General features: G+C 39.0%; 2 protein-coding genes across 6 annotated transcripts in view; both read left to right on the plus strand.

Moving 5' to 3' along the window:
- The first annotated feature begins 1,052 nt into the window (after positions 1-1,052).
- On the plus strand, positions 1,053-21,880 carry HAUS3 (HAUS augmin like complex subunit 3). Of its 5 annotated transcripts, XR_012501859.1 has the most exons (7): positions 1,218-3,297; positions 4,287-4,726; positions 6,271-6,499; positions 15,584-17,227; positions 17,608-17,752; positions 18,922-18,977; positions 21,701-21,880. XR_012501859.1 is itself a non-coding variant. In XM_074351814.1 (6 exons), exons 3-6 carry the CDS (start codon positions 2,389-2,391, stop codon positions 15,815-15,817), a joined length of 1,812 nt encoding a protein of 603 aa, XP_074207915.1. In that variant the 5' UTR covers positions 1,053-1,177; positions 1,786-1,843; positions 2,247-2,388; the 3' UTR covers positions 15,818-16,905. The 5 variants fall into 5 exon arrangements, 2 of the variants coding, with proteins under 2 accessions (XP_074207915.1, XP_074207910.1); XM_074351814.1 differs by lacking the exons at positions 17,608-17,752; positions 18,922-18,977; positions 21,701-21,880 and adding an exon at positions 1,053-1,177 and having other exon boundaries at positions 1,786-1,843; positions 2,247-3,297; positions 15,584-16,905; XR_012501857.1 differs by having other exon boundaries at positions 17,608-18,977.
- The window catches only part of POLN (DNA polymerase nu), a 127,529-nt gene continuing 118,063 nt past the window's right edge, over positions 17,614-27,079 (plus strand). The window contains exon 1 of the mRNA XM_010959099.3: positions 17,614-17,752. Within this exon, the coding sequence (XP_010957401.2) occupies positions 17,614-17,752 (139 nt within the window). The remainder of the gene's footprint in view (positions 17,753-27,079) is intronic.

The raw sequence follows: 27,079 nt of genomic DNA on the forward strand, positions 1-27,079 counted from the left end.
CCAGGCCCCTGGGTTCAGGCCAGGCACTGCTTTGAATTTTTTTCTCCTGTAACGTTTGTTTTCCCCATCATTTTAGGCATACTGTCTTTTAGAAGAGGAGAATAAAAAATGAAACAAAATGAACAACGAATAGGAAGTAACTTCAAGTCAAGATTAATTCATGACGTCTGCCCCAGAACATTATTTTTTCTCTCCTTAAAAATATTACGGGAAATTATCCAGAACACGTCTGCCCTTCCAATGTCACACTAGACTAGGACATTAACTTAGCCACCCGAGGGCCATTTGATGCTGGGGGTGGGGAGGTACTATGTAGTAATGACCAGGGCCCCAACCTTGCACCCTTACATTCAGATGTAAACGTAGATTGGTAAGTTAAAAATGATTTTTGTCTGGTAGAGATGCAAATGAATTCTGTCCAATACAAAAGGTAACCCCAGCTCTGGGCATCGGCCAGATTTGACCTCATTTGAGCACCGCTTCTCTCACTGACCGCGCGCTTTCCGTTTCTGGCGTCCTCCGCGGACACCGTGCTTCATCTCGAGTTAAGTACGTCTTTGACACTTGTCCACTCCGTGTTTGTATGAGTTAGTTTCAACTTCTTACGTTGTTCTTTGAAAATGGGCTTGTCAGGTGAGCGCTTGGGAACTAAGTGCGTTTGCAAAACAATGTTCCCGGTACCAGACTGAGGCGAGCGAAGCACTAAGCCGAGAGGCTCCCACGGCGCGGCGCGCACCGCCCGGCTCCGCGAGCTCGCCCACGCCCACTCCGGGGCGGAGGGCGGGACGCAGAGGCCACCGGGCCGGGTTCCCCGGCGCGCGGCCAGCGGCCGGCAGGGCCGGGCTGGCTCCGGTGCGCGCCCCGGACCCAGCCAGGCTGCCCGAGGGCCGGTCTTCAGAGAGAGCACCGGGAGGGACCTACACGCAGGGCGACCTCCAGCCCCACCCCGCCCCACGCGCGCCCCGCCCCCGCCCCTGCAGCAGGGAGCCAATCAGATCGCTCCGTGCTGGTAGACGGCCCCCCAGGGATCCGCTCTCTCCGGCACCGCGCCTGCGCAGGCGGCCACCCCGCGGCCCAGCCTCGTCCTTCAGCGCGCGCGCGAAGGCGGCACTCCCGTGAGGCCGTGCGAGGCGCGGCGGCGGCGGGCTGTTGAGGGGCACGAACCGAGCTTCCTGAGGTGAGTGGCGCTGGCATCGCAGTTCTGGGCCTTACGGACGGTGAGGCTGTGGGAGCGGGAGCGGCATCGGTCACCGGCCTTCCTCTTCTTTCCGTGCGCGCCTGGGGACGTCTTTCAGGCGCTCGAGTCCCTGCCCGCGCGGCGCAGTCGCGGCCCTCAGGGCGAAGGGCCGGGGCCCGGGGCGGGGACGCCGGGGGGTTGGGGGCGCCGGGCGTGGGGCCCGCAGCTCCGGGCGGAAGGACCCGCCGGGCCCTGAGGCGCTGTTCGGCCGCGGGCGGACGCGGCCCAGGCCGGTGGGTCCCCGCCCGGGTCTGTGCAGTTTGTCTTGGACGCCGATTCGGCGGTTACCGTGACACGTTTTATTAACATGCATACGTGTCACCGCTGACTTGCACAAAGTCACACAGAGCGTGCCGCAGGCGTGCTGCTGAGCCCCTCATCTGTACCTCTTGTCCGCGTCACTGGAGTTCGCCTCGTGGATTCTTTAGTGGTCCGTTTGTTGAAAATAACGAAATGTCTGAGGTACTTCGTTTGATGACGGCTCAGGCCTTTGGTACGTCTCAAGCCGGGGGGAGTTTCTAAACCTGAGCCTGATTCCTCTGCACTAGGTTAGTCGCGTCTGGATATTGGCCCTGCGCGAATGCGGGTGCTGATTGAGTCATCGAGGTAAATATTTAGTTGTCTTTCTCAAAAAACTTACCATGTTTCTGTTTTTCCAGGAAGAACAGGTAAAAGAGGCCGCTAGGCACATGGTGGCTTGGATTTGTTTAGATCCATTTACTTTGAAATGAAAGCTGAACTGCTCTATAAAATATAATGTATTCTAAACCACTTTATTTTTGGAAGAAATAAGATTTTCTTGTTAATTAGGATTTTGGTGCTGTTGCAGTGTTCTAGTTAAACCCTAGTTGTTTGTTTCTCTTTATCTTCATGAAACTTTACAGCTACAGCTACAGCTTCCTCTGGATTAGATAGTTCCCAACTTATCTTTTGACGTTTATCTGTACTTTTTTTAAAAAATATGGTTGCCTTACTTGTGGTCTAATACTTGTCTTTTTTTCCTCTTTAGGAGAAATCATAGATTCTAAAAATATTTTCCCCCTTTCTCTATGGACTTAACATAAGATTAGTTTCGTTTTTATTTGGATTTGTTTTCTAAATACCGACAGCATAAAGCCTTATCAGTTACAAACAAATTGGGTAGTTAAACCATGAGTTGTGGGAAAGAGTTTCTGGAAACATTAAAAAAAATTGCTTATCCCAAAGCTGATATTCTTAATGGGGAAGATTTTGACTGGTTGTTTGAGACTGTTGAAAATGAATCATTTTTGAAGTGGTTTTGTGGGAATGTGAATGAACAGAACGTATTGTCTGAAGAGGAATTGGAAGCTTTTAGCATTCTTCAAAAATCAGGCAAGCCCATCCTAGAAGGAGCAGCATTGGATGAAGTTCTTAAAACCTGTAAAACTTCTGATTTGAAGACACCTACTCTTAATGACAAAGAGCTAGAGAAACTAGAGGATGAGGTCCAAACTCTGCAGAAATTGAAGAACCTAAAAATTCAGCGACGTAATAAATGCCAGTTGATGGCTTCAGTAACTAGCCACAAGTCTGTGAGGTTGAGTGCTAAAGAAGAAGAAGCCACTAAAACACTGAAGCAGAGTCAAGGAATCCTAAATGCTACCAATGCTAAGATCAGTAATGAACTTCAGACACTTACTGATGAAGTTGCAAAATTGATGATGTTCTTCAGACATTATCATTTGGGTCAGGGGACAAATCCACTGGTGTTTTTATCTCAGTTTTCCTTGGAAAAATACCTAAGCCAAGAAGAGCAAAGCACAGCAGCATTAACCTTATATACCAAAAAAAAGTTCTTTCAGGGTATACATGAAGTAGTTGAAAGTTCAAATGAAGAAAATTTTCAACTTTTAGATATACAAGCATCATCTATTTGTGATAATCAAGAAGTTCTTGAGGAGAGACGACTGGAGATGGCCAGGCTGCAGCTAGCATACATTTGTGCTCAGCATCAGTTAATTCACTTGAAAGCAAGTAATTTGAGCATGAAGTCAAGTATAAAATGGGCAGAGGAGAATCTTCATAGTCTCACTAGCAAGGTAAACATGAGAAATGAAACTGGATTCATATTGAAATTGTTGTTAGTAGTGGAGAATATAATATTGATATTAAAGTACTTTAGAAAGGGGGATATAATAAGTAATTACATTTTCTTATTTTCTGTTTGTTCAGTTTTTAGTTGTGATACATATCATTGTTTCAGACAAATAGACCTTCGTATTAGTGGAGGGCAGAAATAATAATTATGGTCCCAACCACATTATCTAGCTAATTTTAAACAAAAGTACTTTTGCATTCTGAATTTGAAATTTTTGTTGGTTCAGATACAGATGACACTGAAATCTCCTTTTTTATGATGTATGGGTAAAGAGTCTTATTGCTGTGTTATGGGTATTCTTCCTTGTTTGCTCTGACCAGAGGATGGTGCTAATGAAATTAGAGATCCTGATCAGTGGATTGGAACCCTGATTCTATTTTTGGGAACATTTGGTTGTATTATAGATATCTATCTGCATTGTTGCAAAGCTTGCTTTCTTGGTAATGTAACCACTAGAAAGTTGAGTAATAATACAACTTTTCTGAAACTGAAACCTGTAACTGACACAAACTTTGGAATGATGTATGAAGGCCTGTCATTCTGTCAAACTCCTAAAATCAGCAAATAGGCTAGGAGAATAGCTACTGAGGTTATTTTAATTTTAAGAAAAATTTAAATAGTATACATTAGCATTCAGTGAGTAGTGTGCTGATGATTTTTAATGAGTAAGACAAACATGACAAGATCTTTATTTTGGTAGCCATTACTGTGTAATAGTATTTTACCCAGTAGTAATAACATTAAAATTTAGCAGTTCATACTGGCTTTACCCTTGGGTTAGTCCACACTTCCTTTTTAAACTGTAATTTTGGCTTTTGCTAGTATGGAATTAGTTTTATTAGTATCTTATCTGATAACCTAAAATGGAAAGTGAAAATAATTTTAAAACTATATAATTATAGTTTGAAATTTAATTGTTTCTTTGTGTAGGCTGTTGGCAAAGATAATTTGGATGCTAAAATTTCTGGCTTGAACAGTGAGATTCTGAAACTTGAAGAACAGATCACTCATATAAAAGACAAAAGTTTACCCGCTGTGGTGAAAGAGAATGCCCAGTTACTGAATATGCCAGTTGTAAAGGGAGATTTTGACCTGCAGATTGCTAAACAAGACTATTATACAGCAAGACAAGAGTTAGTTTTAAATCAGTTGATAAAGCAAAAGGCATCATTTGAACTTCTACAGTTATCTTATGAAATTGAATTGAGAAAGCACTGGGACATATATCGTCAACTTGAAAACTTGGTTCAAGAACTTAGTCACAGTAATATGATGCTCCACCAGCGATTAGAAATGCTAGCAGACCCATCAGTATCTCCCAAGATAAATCCAAGGAATACCATTGATACCAGGGATTATTCTACTCACAGGTATGCTTCATTGTTTCTTTAGTGAGTAATTATTTTTCCTTTGATTTTGTAAAGTACTAAAGAGAGGTTGAACTAAAATTATGGAAGTTAAAAAAAAATTTGCACTCCACTTTTGGCCTTTCTGTTCTCTTCTTCCACCTTTCTGTTACGTGCTTCTATTTCCTTTTTAACTTTTGCACTCTTTCATTCACGTTAAATCTGGAAGTAGCTGCTTTTTAGAGGTGAGGTGGATGGGTTGGAGGATTGAATATATACAATTATAAGGCTTTTATTCATATTTAGGCACTATTATTTAGATGCTTTTAGATTTGGAACAGAAGTTTAACTGCAACAGGAAGTTTGAATACAGCTTGGTGTATAGTAAATAATGCTGAGCAGAGAATTGACTGCATCTGGAGAAGGCAGCAGTAGAGAGGGGAGAAGACTTCATTTTTGTGTGTAGTCAGGTGTATCAGCAAAGAATGTTAGCTCCCAATCTTTTTCTAGATGTCTAAGGAATTCAGTATGAGGATTCTGAAATTGGAGGCTAAAGTAGTCAAAGGACTCAAAAATCTGGATCCTACTCCTGATTTTTTTCTAGACTAGAGGAAAATCACTTAATCATTTTGTTTTCTTATTAATGAAATGAGAGGACATGGGTAGGGCTGCCTCGTTGCATGGTTTCAGACGGTGGCGTTGATGTCGTTATCTGTGTGAATGGTGCCCCCTGGAATTGTGTAGTTACATTCCACAAGAATAAAATTGCCAGCCTTGGGCTTTGAGCCAGTTTTAGGACAACTGTTGCAACTTGTTAAAATAATTAAAATAATAGTTTTTTTTAATTCTAAGAAAAACAGCAGGCCCTTTTTGTCAGATATGTGTAGAAGATGCTGCCTCACATTTTTCCACTTACCTCATAGGGTTTTTCTGCCATTAATGTTTGAAGTGTTAAAGTGGTCTCATGGCTCATCAAGAATTTAACTTGTCAAGCAAATGTGAACATAACTGGAGTAGCAAGTTTACTGTTACTGTTTATATAGTTTATTATTTACTCTTTAAAACATTTTACATTGTTGTATTACTTACTTTTTTTTCTTTTAAGTATCACAATCCTTTAAAATTAGGTAGGTATTAAGATGTGAAATTAAGTTTTAGAGGTTGACTTGACTTAGGTCTCACATAACAGCCAGAACTCAGAGCCAGGTCTTCTGTTTCTAGTTCATTGCTGTTTCTAGTACATCTTAGTTTTGTTCTGTGAAAGAAGGATGTATCTCTGAAACGTACTTTGAAGTAGATTAATGGCAGTTAAAGTCAAAAAGGATTTTATGTCTAAAACTTGGGAGATGGAAAAACTGGGGATTCAGATACAATAATTAGAATATACATTTCTGTAAGAGATAGTATTTTAGTTGGAATATTTTTAGTTGCTTGATTTAGTAGCAGACTGATTAATATTTTTAAGTTGGTAGTGTCCTCAAAGATGCCTTAATGTAGTGGATTATAATTAATTTTGAAAAGTACTGACTTGAGAATTTTTTCCTATAATTTTTATTTTCACATTTTAGGCTTTATCAACTTTTAGAAGGAGAGAATAAGAAAAAAGAATTGTTTATAACCCACGGAAGCCTGGAGGAAGTGGCCGAGAAATTAAAACAGGATGTTTCTTTGGTACAAGAGCAGTTGGCAGTATCTGCTCAAGAACATTCTTTCTTTCTGTCCAAACTAAATAATGATGTAGACATGCTCTGTGATGCTTTGTATCAAGGAAGAAATCAGCTTTTGCTTAGTGATCAGGTGAGTGCTTGCCATAGTAATTTAAAATGTTGTAAAAAATAATATTCATTGCAAAAGATACTAAAGAAAATGTTAACATGAGGAAAATATTACCCCCAATCCCATTGCCCTAGTGTAGCGTTTATTTTTTTATATCTCGTTTTTGTTCACATACATATTTTTCAGTTTTTTTTTAACTTTTTTTTATTGAGTTATAGTCATTTTACAATGTGTCAAATTCAAGTGTAGAGCACAATTTTTCAGTTATACATGAACATACATACATTCATTCATTGTCACATTCTCTTTCACTGTGAGCCACCACAGGATCCTGTATATATTTCCCTGTGCTACACAGTACAATCTTGTTTATCTATTCTACATTTTGAAATCCCAGTCTCTTCCCACCCCCCGTCCCCCTGGCAACCACAAGTTTGTATTCTATGTCTATGAGTCTGTTTCTGTTTTGTATTTATGTGGTTTTTGTTTTTTAGATTCCGCATATGAGCGATCTCATATGGTATTTTTCTTTCTCTTTCTGGCTTTCTTCACTTAGAATGACATTCTCCAGGAACATCCATGTTGCTGCAAATGGCATTATGTTGTCGGTTTTTATGGCTAAACAGTATTCCATTGTATAAGTATACCATATCTTCTTTATCCAGTCATCTGTTGATGGACATTTAGGATGTTTCCATGTCTTGGCTATTGTAAATAATGCTGCTATGAACATTGGGGTGCAGGTGTCATTTTGAAGTAGGGTTCCTTCTGGATATGTGCCCAGGAGCGGGATTCCTGGGTCATATGGTAAGTCTGTTCGTCGTCTTTTGAGGAATCTCCGAACTGTTTTCCACAGTGGCTGCACCAAACTGCATTCCCACCAGCAGTGTAGGAGGGTTCCCTTTTCTCCAGCATTTGTCATTTGTGGATTTTTGAATGATGGCCATTTTAATCGGTGTGAGGTGATACCTCACTGTAGTTTTGATTTGCATTTCTCTGATAATTACTGGTATTGAGCATTTTTTCATGTGCCTATTGATCATTTGTATGTCTTCCTTGGAGAATTGCTTGTTTAGGTCTTTTGCCCATTTTTGGATTGGGTTGTTTTTTTCTTATTAAGTCGTATGAGCTGCTTATATATTCTGGAGATGAAGCCTTTGTCGGTTTCATTTGGAAAAATTTTCTCCCATTCCGTAGGTTGTCTTTTTGTTTTACTTATGGTTTCCTTTGCTGTGCAGAAGCTTGTAAGTTTAATTAGGTCCCATTTGTTTATTCTTGCTTTTATTTCTATTTCTTGGGTAGACTGCCCTAGGAGAACATTTTTGAGATGTATGTCAGATAATGTTTTGCCTATATTTTCTTCTAGGAGGTTTATTGTATCTTGTCTTATGTTTAAGTCTTTGATCCATTTTGAGTTTATTTTTGTGTGTGGTGTAAGGGAGTGTTCTAGCTTCATTGCTTTACATGCTGCTGTCCAGTTTTCCCAACACCATTGGCTGAAGAGACTGTCTTTATTCCATTGTATTTTCTTGCCTCCTTTGTTGAAGATTAGTTGACCAAAAGTTTGTGGGTTCATTTCTGGGCTCTGTATTCTATTCCATTGGTCCATATGTCTGTTTTTGTACCAGTACTATGCTGTCTTGATGACTGTAGCTCTGTAGTATTGTCTGAAGTCTGGGAGAGTTATTCCTCCAGCCTCTTTCTTTTTCTTCAGTAATGCTTTGGCAATTCTAGGTCTTTTGTGGTTTCAAGTTTTGATCAGTGTACACAGAATTTTAAAAATTTATAAAATATGTCAGATGTGAAAGGATGTGTGATGTTTACACTGAGGATTCTTTTTTAACCCTGTATTTTTTTCACCTCTCTTAGTAAATATAGGATTGTCCTTATATCTGAAATTCTGTGTATGTTGAATAATAGCATGCTGCTCCTAATAGCATTCCCCTCTTCTTCAAGGAGTAACTACTACAATTAATTTTGTCGTTTGCTCTCTTGTTTATAACACAGACTGCATGTTATTTAGTTTTGTATGTTTCTGAAGTTAATATGCATTGTGTTGTATGAATTTTTCAGTAATCTGCTTGTTTCTTTATATGATTTTGAGATTCATCCATGTTGATATACATAAAGCTATAGCTCATTTATAGTTATCTTTTGTATAGTTAGTATTTCCTTATATGAAATTCTACAATTTAATTATCTGTCCTATTGACAGATATTTAGATTGTTTCCAGTTTTTGCCATTGTAGATCATACTGCTGTGGATAGTCTTGTATATCTCATAGATGCATACCTGCACACGTGCGCGCGCGCACACACACACACACACACACACACACACACACACACATTCTCACCTCACTCAGAAGTGGAATTAGTGGATAACAGGTTCAGTTTTACAGGATACATCAAATTGATTCCAAAGTGGTTGTACCATATTGTACCAGCAGCATCTAAGGGATGCTATTTATCTACATCCTTTCCATCACTTAACATTGTGTGATTTATAAATTTCTCTCAATCTGTATATATATAAAATAATATCCCATTGTGGTTGTAATTTGCATTCCTCTGATTATTAGGGAGGTTGAACCCCCTTTCAGTAGGAGTTATTTATATGTTTCAAATGCCAGACCTTTGTCAGTTATTTGTGTTACATATATTTGCACCTTGTTTGTGGCTTTTTTCCCCCCTTTTTTACTGTTTGCTGTTCGGTTTTGGCTTTTTCAAAAGACTTTAATTTTAATGTCATTTATCACTCAAAGTTTGCCTGTAATATCATAATAATAGTCCATTTTACTTTATCTTTTTTTTTAATTGAAGTACAGTCAATTACAGTGTGTCAGTCAGTCTCTGGTGTACAGCACAATGTCCCAGTCATGCATATACATATATTCATTTTCATATTTTTTCCATTAAAGATTATTATAAGATACTGAACATAGTTCCCTGTGCTATACAAAAAAACTTTTTTTAAGAAATCTATTTTTATATATAGTGGCTAACATTTGTAAATCTCAAACTCCCAGATTTATCCCCTCCCACCCCCTTTCCCCGGTAACCATAAGACTGTTTACTATGTCTGCAAGTCTGATTCTGTTTTGTAGATGAGTTCATAGTGTCCTTTTTTTTTTAAAGATTCCACATATGAGTGATGTATGGTATTTTTCTTTCTCTTTCTGGATTACTTCACTTAGAATGACGGTCTCGGTCCATCCAGGTTGATGCAAATGTCATTATTTTATTCTTTTTATGGCAGAGTAGTATTCCATTGTATATCACAGCTTCTTTATCCAGTCATCTGTCAATGGACATTAGGTTACTTGTATGTCTTGGCTATTGTATATAGTGCTGCTATGAGCATTGGGGTGCATGTATCTTTTTGCGTTAGAGTTCCCTCCAGATATATAGGGTTCCCTCCAGAAGTGGGATTGGTGGATCACATGGTAAGGATTTTTAGTTTTTTGAGGAATTTCCATACTGTTTTCCATAATGGCTGCACCTAACTACATTCCCACCAGCAGTGTAGGAGGGTTCCCTTTTCTCCACACCCTCTCCAGCATTTATCTTTTGTGGACTTTTGAGTGGTGACCATTCTGACTGGGGTGAGGTGATACTTCATTGTAGTTTTGATTTGCATTTCCCTGATGATTAGCGATACTGAGCATTTTTTCATGTGCCTATTTGCCATTCATATGTCTTGGAGAATTGCTTGTTTAGGCCTTCTGCTCATTTTTGGATTGGGGTTTTTGGGGTTTGTTTTTTTTTTAAATAAGTTGTATGAGCTGTTTATATATTCTGGAAATTAAGCCCTTGTCAGTTGCATCATTTGCAGATGTTTTCTCCCATTCCGTAGGTTGTTTCTTTGGTTTGTTTATGGTTTCCTTTGCTGTGCAAAAGCTTATAAGTTTAATTAGATCCATTTGTTTATTTTTGCTTTTATTTCTGTTGCCTTGGTAGGCTGACCTAGGAGAATATTGCCAAGATTAATGTCACAAAATGTTTTGCCTATGTTTTCTTCCAGATTTATGGTGTCCTGTCTTATGTTGAAGTGTTTAAGCCATTTTGAGTTTATTTTGTGTGTGGTGTGAGGGAGTATTCTAACTTTATTGACTCACATGCAGCTGTCCAGTTTTCCCAGCACCACTTGCTGAAGAGAGACTCATTTTACTTTGTCTTAAAGTTATGCTGTTCAGTTTTTTGTATATATATTTTCATTGAAGTATAGTCAGTTTGCAATGTTGTGTCAATTTCTGGTGTACAGCATAATGCTTTGGTCATATACGAACATACCTATATTTATTTTCATATTCTTTTTCACCGTAAGTTACTACAAGATATTGAATATAGTTCCCTGTGCTATACAGTGTAAACTTGCTGTTTATGCTGTTCAATTTTAATTCTTTAATCCACCAGGAGTTTATTTTTATATATAGCATGAGAGATTGAGTTCTGATGTTACTATTTTTTCCCCATAAATAACCAAATTGTCTTATCACCATTTGTTGAAGCGTACAAATTTAAAATCAGTATTTTTCTAGTGAAGGGACCCTCTTAATATTTTGAAATAAATTATCTTTAAATGTTTTTTGACTTCATGTATGTTTTGTTAGATACTATGGGCACTACCAATTTTGAGCCACAAACTGGGTTCAAGCTCCAAGAGTCTTTGGAGGACCCAGTTGATTTCTGTCTGGGCTATATTTCTAACCAAGGGCTCTTCCACTTCTGGCCATCCTGATCTTAAGATTGTTGGGGTCCTTTGAGTTCTTAGTTTATTATGAAGAGGGTCTCCTCTGACTTCCTACTTTCTGTGGACCTTGGACTTCGATTTTTCTCCCACTCATCTTGTAAGTCTCAAGAATCATGGGTTCTATTTTTCCATGATTGGCAGTTGAGTAAAGCAGCGCTCCTCCCTTACCAATCTGGGCTGTTTTATTGGACTGGTGGTTCCTTTTAATATCTTATCTCTTTGTTGCTTTTAGGAAGCTTTTGTTTTGACTCTTTAAATATTTCATTTAGCCTTTTATGTTTTTTCCCATGGAAGAATTGATCTGAATACCTACCTTAACCTTTCTTAAAATAAGGCTTGTGATTAGTTTTTTAAATTTTTTTATTGTGGCAAAATACATAAAATGTAAAATTTACATTTTTAACCATTTTTAGTGTCCAATTCAATGACATTAAACACATTCACAATGTCATGCAGCCATGACCACTATGCATTTCCAGAATTTTTTCATCCTCCCAAATGGTCCAAACTCTGTGCCTATTGAATATTAACTCCTCATCCCTCCTTTTTCCCCATCCCCTGGTAACTTTTATTCCACTTTGTCTCTGAATTTGCCTATTTTAGTTACCTCATATAAGTAGAATTATATGTGTCCTTTTGTGTTTCACTTATCTCAGAATAATGTCCTTAAGTTTCATCCATATTGTAGCATGTGTCAGAATTTTATTTATTTTTGTAGCTGAATATTCCATTATGTGTACATAACACGTTTTGTTTATCTGTTCATTTGTTAATAGACACTTGGGTTGTTTACACCTTTTGGCTGTTGTGAATAATGCTGCTGTGAACATTGGTGTACACATATTTGAGTCTGTTTTCATTTCTTTTGGGTGTATACCTATAGGAATGGATGCTGGATCATACAGTAAGTGTGTGTTTAACTTTTTGAGGAACTGCCTAACATTTCCACAGCAACTGCACCGGAGTTCCAGTTTCTCCACATCTTTGCCTACATTTGTTATGTTCCCTTTTTAAAAAAAATATATAATAGCCATCCTAATGGATGTGAAGTGGTATCTGTGATTAGTTTTTAAAAAATCGATGATTTTACTTTCTCGATCTATTAGATAATTATGTAAAAATCCTATGATGGTGGATTTGAAAATTTCTCATTGTAGCTTTATCAGTTTTTTCTTTAAATTTGAGTTTATTTTATAAGTTATATCCAAGTTTAAAATTGCAGTGAATTATTATCTTGGTAGATTTAAATTGCAGTGGACTGAACCATTTTAGTGTTATATAACGACTCTGTTGTTCTTTTTGTCTGTTAATATTCCTATGCGATCTTTCTTTTGGTTAGTATTTGCAAGGTAATGCTTTTTACCTTTACTTATGTATCTTTTATATTCTTTTTACTTAGCATTATGAAATAAACATTTTCACTCTATGTAATTTTGTTAACTTTTAATGTTACAATACTCTATTGACTTAATTACTGTCATAATTTTTGTAACCAGTCCACCATCATTGGATGTTTTGATAGTCTTCATTTTTTTCTTTTGTTTGCTCTTAAATGGTATCATGTATATCTTGTGTATATAGCTTTTTGTTGTTGGGTACTTTCATTTGGATGAACTCTCAGAAGTAGAATTATTGGGTTTCCTGGGTTTATACATTGTTTAAAGACCTTTGATACTGCCATATTACTTTTCAAAGGAGTTGTACCTATTTACAATGCCACCAGCACTATTTAAATGTCTACTGGACACCATTTGTTATATGACATACCATCACTTCATGAATTGCTAAGAAAGAAACTTTTTTAGTTAAATTAACAGTATTTTTCTTATTTAGAACTTTTATTTTATACCTATTAGAAGATATCTTTTAGGTGTGGGTAGACATAGATTTTTATCAGGTCACTTTTGACTGTACATTAAAAAGAAAAAAGTCAATTAAAATGGTTAAAGTTTTTCTAAAGCTTCACCCTTAGTGTCTAGATCTTCTATGTTATTTCTTGACTCAAAGTATTTTTTATATTTTTTCACCTTGTGTATCAAGAATGTCAGTGTTAACAAAAAAAATAATAACCTGATTTTAAAATGGGCTAAAGACTTGAATAGGTATTTCTCCAAAGAAGGCTTACAAAATGGCCAATAGGTATATGAGTAGATGCTTGATGTCACTAATCATCAGGCAAGTGCAAATCAAAACTACAATGAGATATCACCTTATACTTGTTAGAATAGCTATTACCAAAAAACCAAGAGACAGATGTTAGGGAGGATGTGGAGAACTCGGAACTCTTGTACATTATTGGTGGAAATGCAGAATGGTGCAGCTGCTGTGGAAAACAGTATGGAAGTTCCTTGAAATTTTTGAAAACAGAACTATTGTATGATTCAGCACTCCTACTTCTGGGTATATATCCAAAGGAAAACAGGATGTTGAAGAGATATTTGCACTCACAGGTTCATTGCAACACTGCTCGTAGTAACTGAGATGTGGGAACAGCCTAAAAGTCCATCAGTAGGGGAATGGATAAAGAAAATGTAGTATATTCATACAGTGGAGTATTATTCAGCCTTAAAAAATACTGCAATATGGGACAACATGGATGAACGTTGAGGAGATTATGCTAAGTGAAATGCCAATCACAAGGGAATCTTGCATGAATCTACTTATACGAGGTCTCTAAAATGGACTCATTTCTAGAAGCCCAGAGTAGAGTGGTGGTTGCTGTGGATGAGTGGTTGTTAATCAACAAGTATGAAGTTTTAGTTAGGCAAGGTGGACAGGTTCTGGAGATCTGCTGTGCAGTGTTGTGCGTACAGTTCTCAATCCTGTGTTGTACACTTGAATCTGTTGAGGGGAAATCTCTTGTGCTCTTACCAAAACAACCGAATTTTTTTTTAAACTAGAGATACTAGAGATCGAACCCAGGACTTTGTGCATGCTAAGCACTGCTCTGCCACTGACCTATACCCATCCCCCCATTTTTTAAAAAAAATGGTAAAGCACTTCTTATGAGTGTCTGATCAATAACAGTAACATGATGCTCCTAAATATACAGTGTATACTGATATATTAAAATGTGAAAGGTTGCATCCTAGAATCACTAAAATATGGTGATTTCACTATAACCTAATTGGGTATCATTATTTACAATTCTTCCTTAGCCAGTGAGGGATAAAATGTCATTTGTATCAATTTTAACTTGCATTTTTATTATTAATGAAATTGAATATTTTTTAATATTTGTAGGAGTATTAGCAATTTTAAAGGTCTTGAGTATTGAAATTAAAGGTGAGATGTTTCTCACTGCATTCAAGTTTACAGTTTTTCTTCAAAGGGAGACCACTTAATGTAGGTATTACTCATTTTTTTAAAATGTAGTTTATGAAGTACTACTCTCTGGAACTGGCGTTTGTGACAGGTGTGAAGCTGTTTTTATTGAGCTTGTACATTAGAAGCACCAGGGATCCTGTTGAAACGTGGCTTCCTGCCCTGTTGAAGAGTTTGAGGAATTTAGTGTGAAGTGAGATACAGGAATCTATTCAGAGTAAACGTACCTGGTGATTACCATGCTGTGGGCCATGCTGAGAAGCCATGGAAGGTTGAGGTAGTTACAGCTCCAGATTTTCTGAGAACCTCTTGGTAATACTGCCTGAAAAATTATAGGAGTAGAATACATGATTAGAAAGCCATGGCAACTTGCTAATAAACTGCCTTTAATTCTAAGAAATGAGGAATTGCAATGTGTTAAATGTGAAGAGTCCAGCATGTCTAGGTTCTTGAGAAGAATTGCATGGTAAGTCAGGATTGTTGAATGTCACATATAGTTCCATCTTCTGTAACAATAAGAGAAAAGAAAAACAGAGATGTTTGTTAAAGTAGTTCCTTTTTTATTTGTAATTGCTTCATTTCAAGGTTTTTCTCTGTACTTCAATGTCTGAGTAAACAGAGATTAGGTTAAAACAAGATTTGGTTACTTAACAGAATGTAAACTCCATGAAGGAAACAGCATTCATTCTTATATTTGTAGTCTCTAAAACAGTGTGTGGCATGTGGTAGGCATTCAGTAATATTTGTTGAATGTATGAATATGCAGAACACTTTACATATCAAATAATCTTCAGGGAGTAAGAGTGCTTTGACTCACTTAAAATTACGTACAGGAAGTTGTTGCAATGGATCTTATATGGAGTTTTTATTAAACATGCTGTGGATTTTTATTTGAAGTTCATTTATTGTTAAAATTGTGGGAATAATTATATGATTTAGATTCTTTCTGTGTAAGCTACATTTCAGATTTATAATTGGTGTTATGAATAGAGCTCTTGCATTAAAACCATTATTATTTTCCTTTTTAGGAGTTAATGGAGCAGTTTCATCAAGTTGAATCTCAACTAAATAAGCTAAATCATCTTCTTACTGATATTCTTGCTGACGTGAAGACAAAAAGAAAAATTTTGGCATCTAATAAACTGCATCAAATGGAAAGAGAATTATATGTGTATTTTTTAAAAGATGAAGATTATCTGAAAGATACTGTGGAGAATTTAGAAAACCAATCAAAGATTAAGACCATTGGTCTTGAAGATTGAAAATTACTAAAAATGGAATCTTTACTGTATATGCTGTATTTCAATGTTTTATATTATTAAAAGGAGAGTATAGCCAATAAACACTATGAAAATTTTGACTTCAAAGTCAATAGAGCATTTCACTGAATTAATTCAAGTATTATATCAATTTGGTTTTTTTCTTACGTTTGTTCAGAGTACCAGAGTTTTTTATGACGTGAACGTTTGCTTGGTGTCACTTAGTCCTGGTAACTTATAACTTACAGGGGAAAAGCATTATGTCAATGCAGATATTTTTAATAGAGCTAATTACATCTCTACTTTTTTTAAGAGAGAGAAATTTTCTGCTCTTAAATATTTAAAAATTTTATAGTCAGCATTGTTAAAACTGTGTACTTAATAAATGAAATAGTTGAATCCCCTCATATTTGTCTATAAAGTAAAATTCTGCCACTCAAGCTGTCTTCCCTGGCAATTCCCTGCTGTAGACTTTGAGACTGTTTTGGTGTTCACGCTTATACCACAGAGAACATCAGGTCTCCATTGGCCATTGCTCATCTTAGAGGTTGGGTCCTGGGGACTCAACATTTCTGCAGTGCTTTGACTTCAGTGTAGAAGTGGTTGCTCAGATGATGTATAATGCTGTTTCAATTAGTTTCTTAGGAGTGAAAATACTTAAATGCTGGACTGTATTAGTTGGGCTAGAAGTGTAGTATTTGGACAATTAGAAATTATTTTAAGAGTTAGTGTAAAATAATTTGAAGTAGCTTATTTATCAATTATTACATCAAGTACTTCTTGAGTGCTTGATTTATATGTGGCCTGTGTTACATACTAAGTAAACTTTGTGGAGAATAGAGAAGATACAGATAATACTTTCAAGACTATTCCTGATCCAAGAATGTATTGCCTGTTTTTAATGTGGACTGCCAGTCTAAAGACTGCATTTTAGGTGGTCTTAATGGAATTCTTTAGCTGTAACCATCAGAAAATGGGCGTGCTTAGATGACATATATGGGCTTTGACAATTTTTGTAATTCTTTGAACAAATATGTTTTGTCTTACTGTGTTTGTGCATTAAAGTTTTGTATTTATTAAGTAGATCTCAATATGCTTGAAAAATTTGTAGTAATAAATTTTGCTTAAGACTTCACTGTTAGCTCCTCACAGGTGACCTTTTTTTTTGTTCTTTTTTTTCCTTCTGCCCTACCTTGGAATCGAGAATTTACTGAAAATTTTTCTTCTTTCCAATAGTGTAGGAAAATGTCACCTGGTTTTCTGGTTCATGAAACAGGAAATTGTGTTTAGATTACTGCCAGATGTGTTAGATGCATGACCAGCTATTCGATGATTTGTGCTGTCCTTCCAGACCTTCACCCACTCAGCACAGGGGGCCAGTACAGCTGAGCAGTGGAAGGGAAAGGATGTCAGGTTGTGTATCTGCCATAATTACCCATGTCAGTTAAAAATAGTTTTTGTTACTAGATTTGTATGTTTGAAGATTGTAACAGCTGTTCATTTCAAGTCTCAGGAAGTAGGAAATATTTGAGGAGATTGCTTCAGAATTGGTCACCTGGATGGCAGGCTCTTGACTTTGTCACCTGTTTGCCATAATACCCAATTGAGCCTCTGTGTGTTTTGCTCTCTTCTTACTATCCTATCTGTATTATGGGGACAATTGATACCTATTTCCTGTAGTGGTGAATATAGCAATTTTTATGAACATCTCTACATAGGAATTTTCACATAATTTGTTTCTTATTTTGAAATTTCAAAATTAATATATGGATGTTATGTTTATTTATGTTTAGGATTTTATGAAAATGGAAAATTATGAGGCATTTGTAGGCTTTGATCTCTGTGAGATACCACTTTCCAGTGTTGCTCAGAAGATTATGACTGCTATGCATTCAGGTGATTTAGTGGCGTCTCAGAACTGGAGAGAAAGTGAAAAGAGTGAGTAACTTTATGAACCTTTTGTTACCTTGAATGTTAATTGTTCTTAAGACCTAGTTTTGAAAATTGTTTACCTTAAAAATCAGAGTTATTTTACCAGCGAAAATGGGTTTATTCAAGAATAGCAGAGAATTGCAAATTGGGACAAGTATGCTATTCAAAAGCCATAGGCACATTATTTTATAGAGAAAAAGGAAGAAGTTGGGAAGGATTGTTTTGAACAAACCGAAGTCCATTGGAGAAAAGTGAGAGTTTAGGGTGGTTTGGTTTCCCACTGGCTGAGTTGCTGGGGCAGTTGGTTTCTTTTGGAGACACAGGGTACATCCTGTTGGGACCCGTAAGTGATCTTTCCTGTGATGATGCATCTGTTGGGGACTGTAACTGATGATTCTTCTGTCATTGACTGTGAGTGGTGCTGCCTGAGAGCTCCCTCTTCTGGTCTCCTGACTCTACTTTAGTGAAGTCTCGCTTTGTTAATTTTCACAAAATAAAATGTAGCAGAGTTATTTTGTAGCATTTTGTATTGTCTAGAATGGAGCCCAGCTCCCTGGTACTTTACTCTCATGCAGTGATGACTGAGCTGCTCACTAAGTTTCCTGTTACCTTAGCCCTTACTGCTTTAAAAATGTAACACTCTCTTCCTTGTCGCACATTCGCTTAGAGTCTGGATCAGCTGTTTAACCTCAGAAGAGATGGGCTCTTTTACAGTGCCTGTTGCTTCACCCTTGCTCTCAGGTCATTGAACCTGTATGTAGTATTTGCTTATTGTGTGTGGTGGACGAGAGAAGCGGTTTTGACAATATGTATTATACTGCTGTAGAAATGTATAAACTCTTAGGTGGCAACGATCAGTGGATCTGTGTACATACGTTTAAGACGTCGTGTAACAGTAAAACCGGTGACATGCTCACAAGTGTGACTGAAATGTCTGGAATACCAGGTTGTTTTTATTTTAATTAGGAAGGGAGTTTTTATGTTAAATTTGTAAGTCTGGGCCAATAATTTGTTTTTCTTTTCTACAAGCTAGGTTATAATGAGTAAGATATAATTGAGTAGTTATATTGAAATGAAATAATTGATAGTATTGACAAATAGTGCAAAGCTGTTATGAATGCAGTTTCTTGATAAAGATATCATAGCGCTTAACATTTTGATCTATTCGTAATCAGGTGTCTGTTGCCCTTGTTACAGAAGTCACTAATAATGAGCCAGTGAGAGTTTCAGGGTACGTACTACATAACAAGCAATTGGTGGTTTTTAGAGGGAATGATATTGCTGGGGGGAATAATAAAGAAAGATAAATATTTAAACATCAAAGAGCTTTGTTCTGTATACTTGCTTTCTAAAATAAAAGAGCACTGTGCACTTGACAGAACTAGAAAGAGACTTTCCTTCAAAAACTGATAATAAAATAAAATGCCTCTGGAGGCTATAATGTGTGTCTTTGTTGAAAAATTTATGGCAGTTAAGCCCATCTCTTGAACTCCCTTGTCATGCTCTTAAAATACCACATTAAAGTCCTAGTTTTCATAAATTTATTGAGACAATTAATAGGAAAAGAGAAGGTATTACTTTTCTGTCAAGTGTTCTTGGGTTTGGAAAAATAGTGGAATTTTCACAGAGATTCTGTATATTTGTTGCTGTATAACACTCTTACTATAAACTAGTGTCTTAAAATAACACACACTTGTTGTCTCACAGTTTCTGTGGTTTGGGAGCCTGGGCACAGCATAGCGGGGCCTCTGCAGTTGAGGTGTGGGTGTCAGCTGGGGCTGGAAGCTCATCTGAGACTCGAATAAGGAAGCGTTCGCTTGCAGGCTCACATGGTTGGCGGCAGAATTCAGTTCCTTGTAGGCTCTTGGACTGAGGGTCTCAGTTTCTCCCCTGACCATTAGCTGGAAGCCACCCTCAGTTCCTTTCCGCGTGGTTCTCTGCATAGGCAGCTTTCCATTCTAGCAGCTTGCTTTCTCAAAGCCAGCAAGAATGTCCCCCACAAGACTGACATTACAGTCTTCTGTAAGGTAATCACAAACATTTTATCACCTTCACTGTATACTGTTGGTTACAAGTGAGTCAGTAAGTCCCACCCACGCTCAAGGGGTTACACAAGTGTGTGAATACTAGGAGGCAGGGGTCTTGGGACCACCTTAGAGTCCGTCTACCCCAGAGTCCCACCAGTTTTATTCTTATTTCGTATAAATCTGAGTCAGAGTTGCTGGTGGTTTATTGATGAATGATGCTGAGCCTAAGACTTAACTGACTCCTGGGCTCTTGTCACATACTGAACTGTTAATGTCAAATCCTTCTCCCTCATAAGCAAGATATTGTAAATAAGTGCTTCATTTCTGAAAGTGCATTTTGTACCAGATAAATACCAAAATTGAATTCAGAAAGCACTGTAAATAAAATACAGCTTAATGAATTAATATAAAGAGGACATCATATAACTTACACTTTTGTTGCCAACACCTCAAAATTTCCTTCTTGGTTAAAACTCTCTCCCTGCTTGAACAGAAAAAGGAATGAAAAGAAATAAGGATTGTGTGAGAGCACTCTGGGACAACATGAAGCGCACGAATATTCTCATTATAAGGGTCCCAGAAAGAGACGAGAGAAAGGACCTGAGAAAACTTTTGAAGAGATAATAACTAAAAACTTCCCCAACTTGGGAAAGGAAAGTCTCCCAAGTCCAGGATGTGCAAAGAGCTCCACACAGGATCAGCCCAAAGAGGAACACACCAAGGCACACAGTCATCAAGTTGACAAAAATTAAGGATAAGGAGAAAATATTAAAATTAGCAAGAGGAAAGCAACAGACATGCTAGGGAACTCCCATAAGGTTATCAGCTGATTTTTCAGCAGAAACTCTACAGGCCAGAAGGGAGTGGCAAGATATATTTAAAGCAATGAAAGGAAAAAACTTAAAACCAAGAACACTCTATCCAGCAAGGCTCTCGTTCAGACTTGATGGAGAAATCAAAAGCTTCACAGATAAACGAAAGCTAGAAGATTTCAGCACCACCAAGCCAGCTTTACAACAAATGTTAAAGGAACTTCTCTAGTCATCAAACCATAAGAAAAGAGAACAAAAAGAAGAAAAGAAAAAAAAAAAGACCTACAAAAGATTGCTTTGGTAATTTGGGATATTTTATGGTTCCATGTAAGTTTTGGAATTGTTTATTCTAGTTCTGTGAAGAATGTCATGAGTATTTTGACAGGGGATACATTGGATCTGTGGATGGCTTTGGGTAGTGTGGCCATTTTGATAATGTTGATTCTTAGAAGTCAAGAGCACAAGAAATCTTTCCATTTCTTTGTATCATCTTCAATTTCCTTCATCAATGTTTTACAGTTTTCAGAGTATAGATAACCTTGTTTAAGTTTATTTCTAGGTATTTTGTTGTTTTTGGTGCAATGGAAATGTTTATGCCAGTTATAAAATTCTGGTTTTTGAAATGGAAAAAAAAATATGAATAAAGTATCTCAAATAGGAAAGTACCCTTTTTTATGGGTCAGTTGTATTCCATTGCATATATATGCTACATCTTCTTTATCCATTCATCTATTGATGTGCACTTAAGATGCTTCTGTATCTTGGCAATTATAAATAATGTTGCTGTTTAAAAAAAAATGACATATCCAGAAAAAAAAAAATCTCTCCCCTACTCAAAGGTAACCATTATCCTGACTTTTATGGCACCACTTCCCACTTCCTGATCATGGGCATTTTACATTGCTCCAAAGGCCTTTTTAAGCAGAGATTACTCTTTGGCCGCCGCACCAGCATCCGTCCTTCCCTTCAAGATGCACCGTCAGACTACGTGGTTCAGTCTCCTTACAGTCAGGGTGACCAGGTGGCGGGCTTCTGTCAGTGGGGTGTGTGCCATTTCCAGGGTAGGCCCAAAGATGTCTGACTTGCTTCCTAGCTGGCCTTTTTCCTTTCCTCAGGTTGGAACCTAGAACGACTCCTTTCCAATCCTACAAATGATAACAGTGTCCTAGAGGATTGTGGAACAATGTGCTGGAAGGAACCCAGGTTCCAGAGTGACTTCATGAAACAGCTGCGTCACCAGCTGAGACCACTCTCCTCAGAACAGGAGAGAGAAATAAATTTTGTTTATTAAACCATTGTGTTGGTGGGTTTTTTGTGACTGTAGCTTAGCTTTTTGCCTTAACTCATACACCTTTAAACTAGATTCAGAATTGTGTTAATCTGACTTAAATTTTCATTGTCATTTTAGTGCTCAGTAATGCCACTGAAAGTCTTTGGTAAATACTGGGGGAGAAGGAGGATTTTTCAGGGTGAGTTTAAGGTGGTCAGCTGTCCTGGTGCTATGTATAGTATGATACATATGATTAAACACGTATTTATTAGAAAACATTTCTGTATTTTTTCAGAGTACCTATAGAAACCAAATAACATTTTCTAGTACAAATTCTTTTTTAACTTAATAGAGCTTAGAGGTGAATTTTTTTCTAGTAAAATAAAAATAGTTTTGCAGATATTACAAATTAATACAGGTTTAAGACTCCTCAAGGTAAATATTTGTCAAAATCCAATTCATTAATGTGAAGTGTGTCTTTATTCCCACCATCTGGTGGGACTTTGCAATCTCAAGGACAGATAATGTAAAGCTAAATGACAGGATAGATTTATTTTGATTATGTTCATCTTAGTCAAGAGTATATGGATGAGCATTATTTTTATTTCTATCAGGTAAACATAAACTACTTCTGTCCTGTCACTTAGCAACCTTTGTCCGGTGCTGGATCCAGTTCCCACTGTCCTAATTCAAGACTCCATTGCTTCTCACTGGGAAATTTGCAGTGGTTTCCTACTTGCTGTTCACCATCCGTTTATCGCCACTTTGGTCTTGGCTTCGCACCAATGCTGGAATTGGCTCAGCTCCTGTCAGCTGTGCAGAGTTGATCTGCACAGACATCCGTGTGTGTTCCTGCAGAGCATCCTGGCCCTCGCCTGCCCTTCTAAGTCTGTGCCCCGTTCGGATTTGACCCTAACTTGCAGATGGGACGTTCTCAGCTCATGCTCTGCGTACCTTTTCCTTCTCTCCTTCACACACAACACTGAGTGGTGAAAGCACAGCATCTTACAAGGTTCTGCTCAAACGATGCTTCCATTACCAGCATGCTTATTGGAAGTAAACTGCTTTTGATTCCTTTGCAGCTCGGAGAGCTTCCTGTGAGGTAGTTTTTGGTTATTTGCGCAATGCTTTAACTCATGGTATGTTTGAGCTCTCTGAAGGCAGGCAAAGGTGTTCTTATGTGATGCTACCTCAGCTGGGCTGATCCTGAATTCAACTCTTACTGATTTGTAAGCTTTCTACAAACATAATACATACTTCACTATTTTTAAATATATGTTACATTCTCTGTTTTGGAGGGTCTTTTTTTGTTTGTTATACTTCAAGAGAAGAGGGGGCTTTTTGAAAACAGAAAAACCAAAAACAACGTCCATAATCCCATATTAAAAAATTTCTTTTTGCATATTTACACACGGTGAAAGGGTTTATATATACTTTGTTTTCTTAGCTCAGGCTTTTTCTTTGTTGAAACTTCTCTCATTGCTAACCCATGTTAAGGACTTAGCATATGCCTTTTATATTTTTGTCTGTTTCCATAATTTGTAATTGTATAATTGTAATTATAGCTTGTGTGTGTGACTATGCCGTGCCGTCCAGACCCCCGCTTCCTCAGATAGGATGGCCAAGGCCTTTGTTGCAACTGTATCACATTTGAGCTCCCGCCTCAGTCCTGCTTCCCAAGACTGTCCCCTGGTAAACTGCTGCAGGCAAAGCTCAGTCTGGTTCCCAGGGAACTTGATCTGCTACAGTTGGTGCTAGCAGTGGTCTGAGAAAGCAGACGTGGCATTTTGAAGTTGGGTCACCCTCGGGCAGGCTGGCACTGGTGACTTCACACCCATCGTGGATGGAGTACAGATGGCAGCCGGGCAGTTAATGCTTTTACTAGGGGTGACTGGTCCAGCATACCAGTGATGCAGCTGCCCAGGCTGCTGGGCAATAAGTGCAAGGCAGTGGGAGAGAATGGAATTGGTGGCTGTGGCTGGGTATAATAGATCCTTTGGAAAAAGACAAAGGCTGAGGGTGATTAATTAGCAATCAAAAGCTACATATGATAACCAGAGGGCATGTCTGCTAGCCTGTAGAGAGCCACCTGCAGTTATAGTCCCTGTGCCTGGTGAGGCTGGTAGAGCTCCAGAGGAGGTTGCATTCTCAGTCCTGGCAGGTGTTCTGCCTTTGGGTCAGGGCCCTGAGATGCAGGATGGGGACATCTGGATTGGTGCCTTCAAATCTTGAATCCCAGATGCCTCCGGACCTGCAGAAGTAGCTGCTTCTCTGTATTCAAAGCCAGCCCCCATCTCTCCAACCCCCGCCCTCCCCTCCCCACTAGCTTGAAGACAATACAAGAGGGTTCTGTCTTGAAAAATAACTCATTCTTCCTCAAGAACTGACACCTCTTTCTCTCTTGGCCATTAAGTCACAACATAACCTGGCTAAGAGGTACTGGGGGTGTTAAGTGAGTGTATGATTCAGGGAACAGAAACCATATAGTAATTTGAACCAGGAAAGTTTAAAGGATTATTAATGAGTCATGGGATTAGTTGCCAAGGAGTAAAGCAAACTGAAGCTCACAAGAATAGGAGACAGAGCAGCCACGTGAGGCAGAGTGTCAAAGGAAGGAACAAAACTGGAATAGCTTGGCCAGTTGAGGTCCACCAGCCTGCATCATCTGCTGGTCCAGTGCAGACAACCTTGGCTCTTCAGTGGAGTGACCATGGGGCTGCAGGGGAGGCTCTGTGTGGGCCAGCAGCACGGCACTCCTCCCCAGGGGCGGTCTAGCTGATGCCTCTGCTGAATGTCCAACTCACCAACGGCAAATTGAACGCTGGGTCCCCAGTAGTACTGAGCTTTGAGGAGAACAGCCATTTGGCTAGTTGGCAACACTGAACCCCCTGTGCCCCCAAAGTTGCTGTGATTTGCCTTGACTGGAATACACATATTCCAGACACGAGTTTGCCTTTCTCATATGCAGGGCCTCAGTGAGCTCAGTTATCCGGGGCTCATGGAGCATTTGATCCACTGGCAGAATCTTGTGTAGCATCGCACTGGACTCAGGGACCCACTTTACAGCGAAGGAGCTTCTGTGGGCACATGACCATGGAACCCATGCGTTCCCTCACGGCCGCACGCTGGAAACACAGTCTGATGGGGTGGTGGGGTGGTGGAGTGGTGGGCAGCAGGCTCAGCGCAGGGGGCCTCCAGGATGCAGTAGACACTACGTAAGTGACCACTGCAGGGTGCGGTGTCCCCAGTGTACATAATTAAAGGCTCTGGGAACCAAAAGGTGGCAGTGGGAGTGGCCCTGCTTACCATCACTCCCAGTGCCCCCCAGTGTATTTGTGTTTCTCTCCCCCTACATGTCTGGGTTCTGCAGGTTTAGTCTTTGACTCCCAAGGAGAAACCCACGAGGGGCACAAGAGGAGTACCACTCAGTTTCAAGCTATAGCTGCAGCCCAGTTATTTCAAGTTCCTTATGCCAAGAGACTGGCAGGCAGGGAGTGTAATCTCCATCCTGTTCATCAGGGAAAGTTGGGGCTGCTGTTTCATAACTGGGGCAGGGAAGCATGCACTTGGTGCCTGGGGGATGTGATTGGACACCTCTTGGTCCACTGCTCAAATCTGATGGTAAGTGCAGTGGCCATGACCTGAGAAGAGCGTGGTGACTGGGACTTAAACGTCTCAGACTTGAGGGTTTGGGTCATGATTAGGCAGACTACCTAGCCCAGCAGAGGTGCTAAACCAGGGTGAGGGGACCTTAGAATGGGCAGTAGAAGAGGGAGGTTAATAGCATTTGCAACTTTGAGACCAGCTGCAGGACAAGGAGATGCAGTTCATCCCATTAACTCCTTTAAAGTCTCCCCCAGGAAGAGCCCCACCAGAGTCCTGGAGGAGCTGCTCCCAGAACCTATCTGAAGCATGGTGGCTGTGAGCAGTGCTGTGTGGTGAACCGTAGGCAAGACTGCAGTGAACACTGCGGACGCCCAGACCCACCCCCCACCCCCCCGCCCCATTCATCCCCCCAGCTGCTGCTCACAGCGCAGCCCCTCCTGATGAGTACCTCAGCTGCAAAGAGCTTCTTTACCCAAGGGCACGCCCCTTTCCCAGGAGCAACCAGGTGAAGACTGGTGGGTGCTGGGGTATAAAGGCCCAGCTCCCCTGACCCAACAGGGGACAAATCTGCAGGACCACACCAGGTTCAGAACAGGCCTTGGTACTGGCTGCACCTTGGACCAGTCCTCATCCTCCACTCCCCTGCAGGTGTTGAACCTGAGAGCGCTCCCTGATGAGCTTTGCGAGTGCAGACTTCCATCTCAGTCCGCCTCCTGGGGACCAGGCCTGGCCCTGTGTGTGTGTAACATACTTTGTACATAGGTTTGGTCATTGTTTTCAAAAATAGGGTCATCTTTTCACAGGTTCCTGCATCTTTAAGTCAGCTAATACAGCTTTCAATGGCTCTGTGTTTCGTGGTGTAGATGTTATATAAGTTATTCATCAATTGGTGTCTACTTTGTTTTCAGTTCTTGGCCATGAAGCAATACCATCATGAATGTTTTGGTTTGAACCTATTTACTATTGCATATATTTCTGTGAAACAGATAGCCAGGAGTGAGATTGTTCAGTTAGGTAATTTATGTATTTTATATCTGTTTTCATTGAGGTTACAATAGACACACACACACACACAGACACGCAAAGCACATCTAAGAGTGTGGCTCAAAATTTCAAAAACTGAACACCCCTGTAACCACCCAGATCAAGAAACAGAACATTGGTCGCACCCCAGAGGACCATCTTTGCTCCCTTTGGATCTGTCTTTTTCTTCCCAACTCCCAAGGGTGGTGCATATATTTTTAATTTTAATAAACGTTGACAGTTTGCTTTCCAAAATGTTCCTAATTATTCACATTTTTACCAGCAATGCACGAGACAACCTCTTCACCTCCATCTCCAATTATATTTAGTTTGCATTTCCACGACTACTCCAAGTTTGAGTATTATATCGTGTGTTTGCTTTTTGGATTTGCTGTTTTGTGTATTGCCTCTCCCTATTGTTTGCCCATTTTCTATTGAATTGTTTCTTTTTTGACCAGTGTAACTTGTTGTATAGTATAAGTTTTAACCCTTTGCCTTTTTTTGTCCCGGTTTTCCCAATATATCGTTTTCTTTCAGAAGTGATGCTAGTTGTGTTGTCACTGTTAATTAATCTGTCCTTCTCTACTGAGGTGAA

This window comes from Camelus bactrianus, chromosome 2 (assembly GCF_048773025.1).
Source record: "Camelus bactrianus isolate YW-2024 breed Bactrian camel chromosome 2, ASM4877302v1, whole genome shotgun sequence".
NCBI classification, from domain to species: Eukaryota; Metazoa; Chordata; class Mammalia; order Artiodactyla; family Camelidae; genus Camelus; species Camelus bactrianus.

What these genes read in the sequence shown, in the direction of transcription:
- HAUS3 (XM_074351814.1), top strand. Translation starts at nt 2,389, where the DNA reads ATGAGTTGTGGGAAAGAGTTTCTGGAAACATTAAAAAAAATTGCTTAT. An exon ending in TTCATAGTCTCACTAGCAAG is followed by an intron (nt 3,298 to 4,286) that starts GTAAACATGAGA and finishes TTCTTTGTGTAG; the next exon opens with GCTGTTGGCAAAGATAATTT. An exon ending in AGCTTTTGCTTAGTGATCAG is followed by an intron (nt 6,500 to 15,583) that starts GTGAGTGCTTGC and finishes TTTCCTTTTTAG; the next exon opens with GAGTTAATGGAGCAGTTTCA.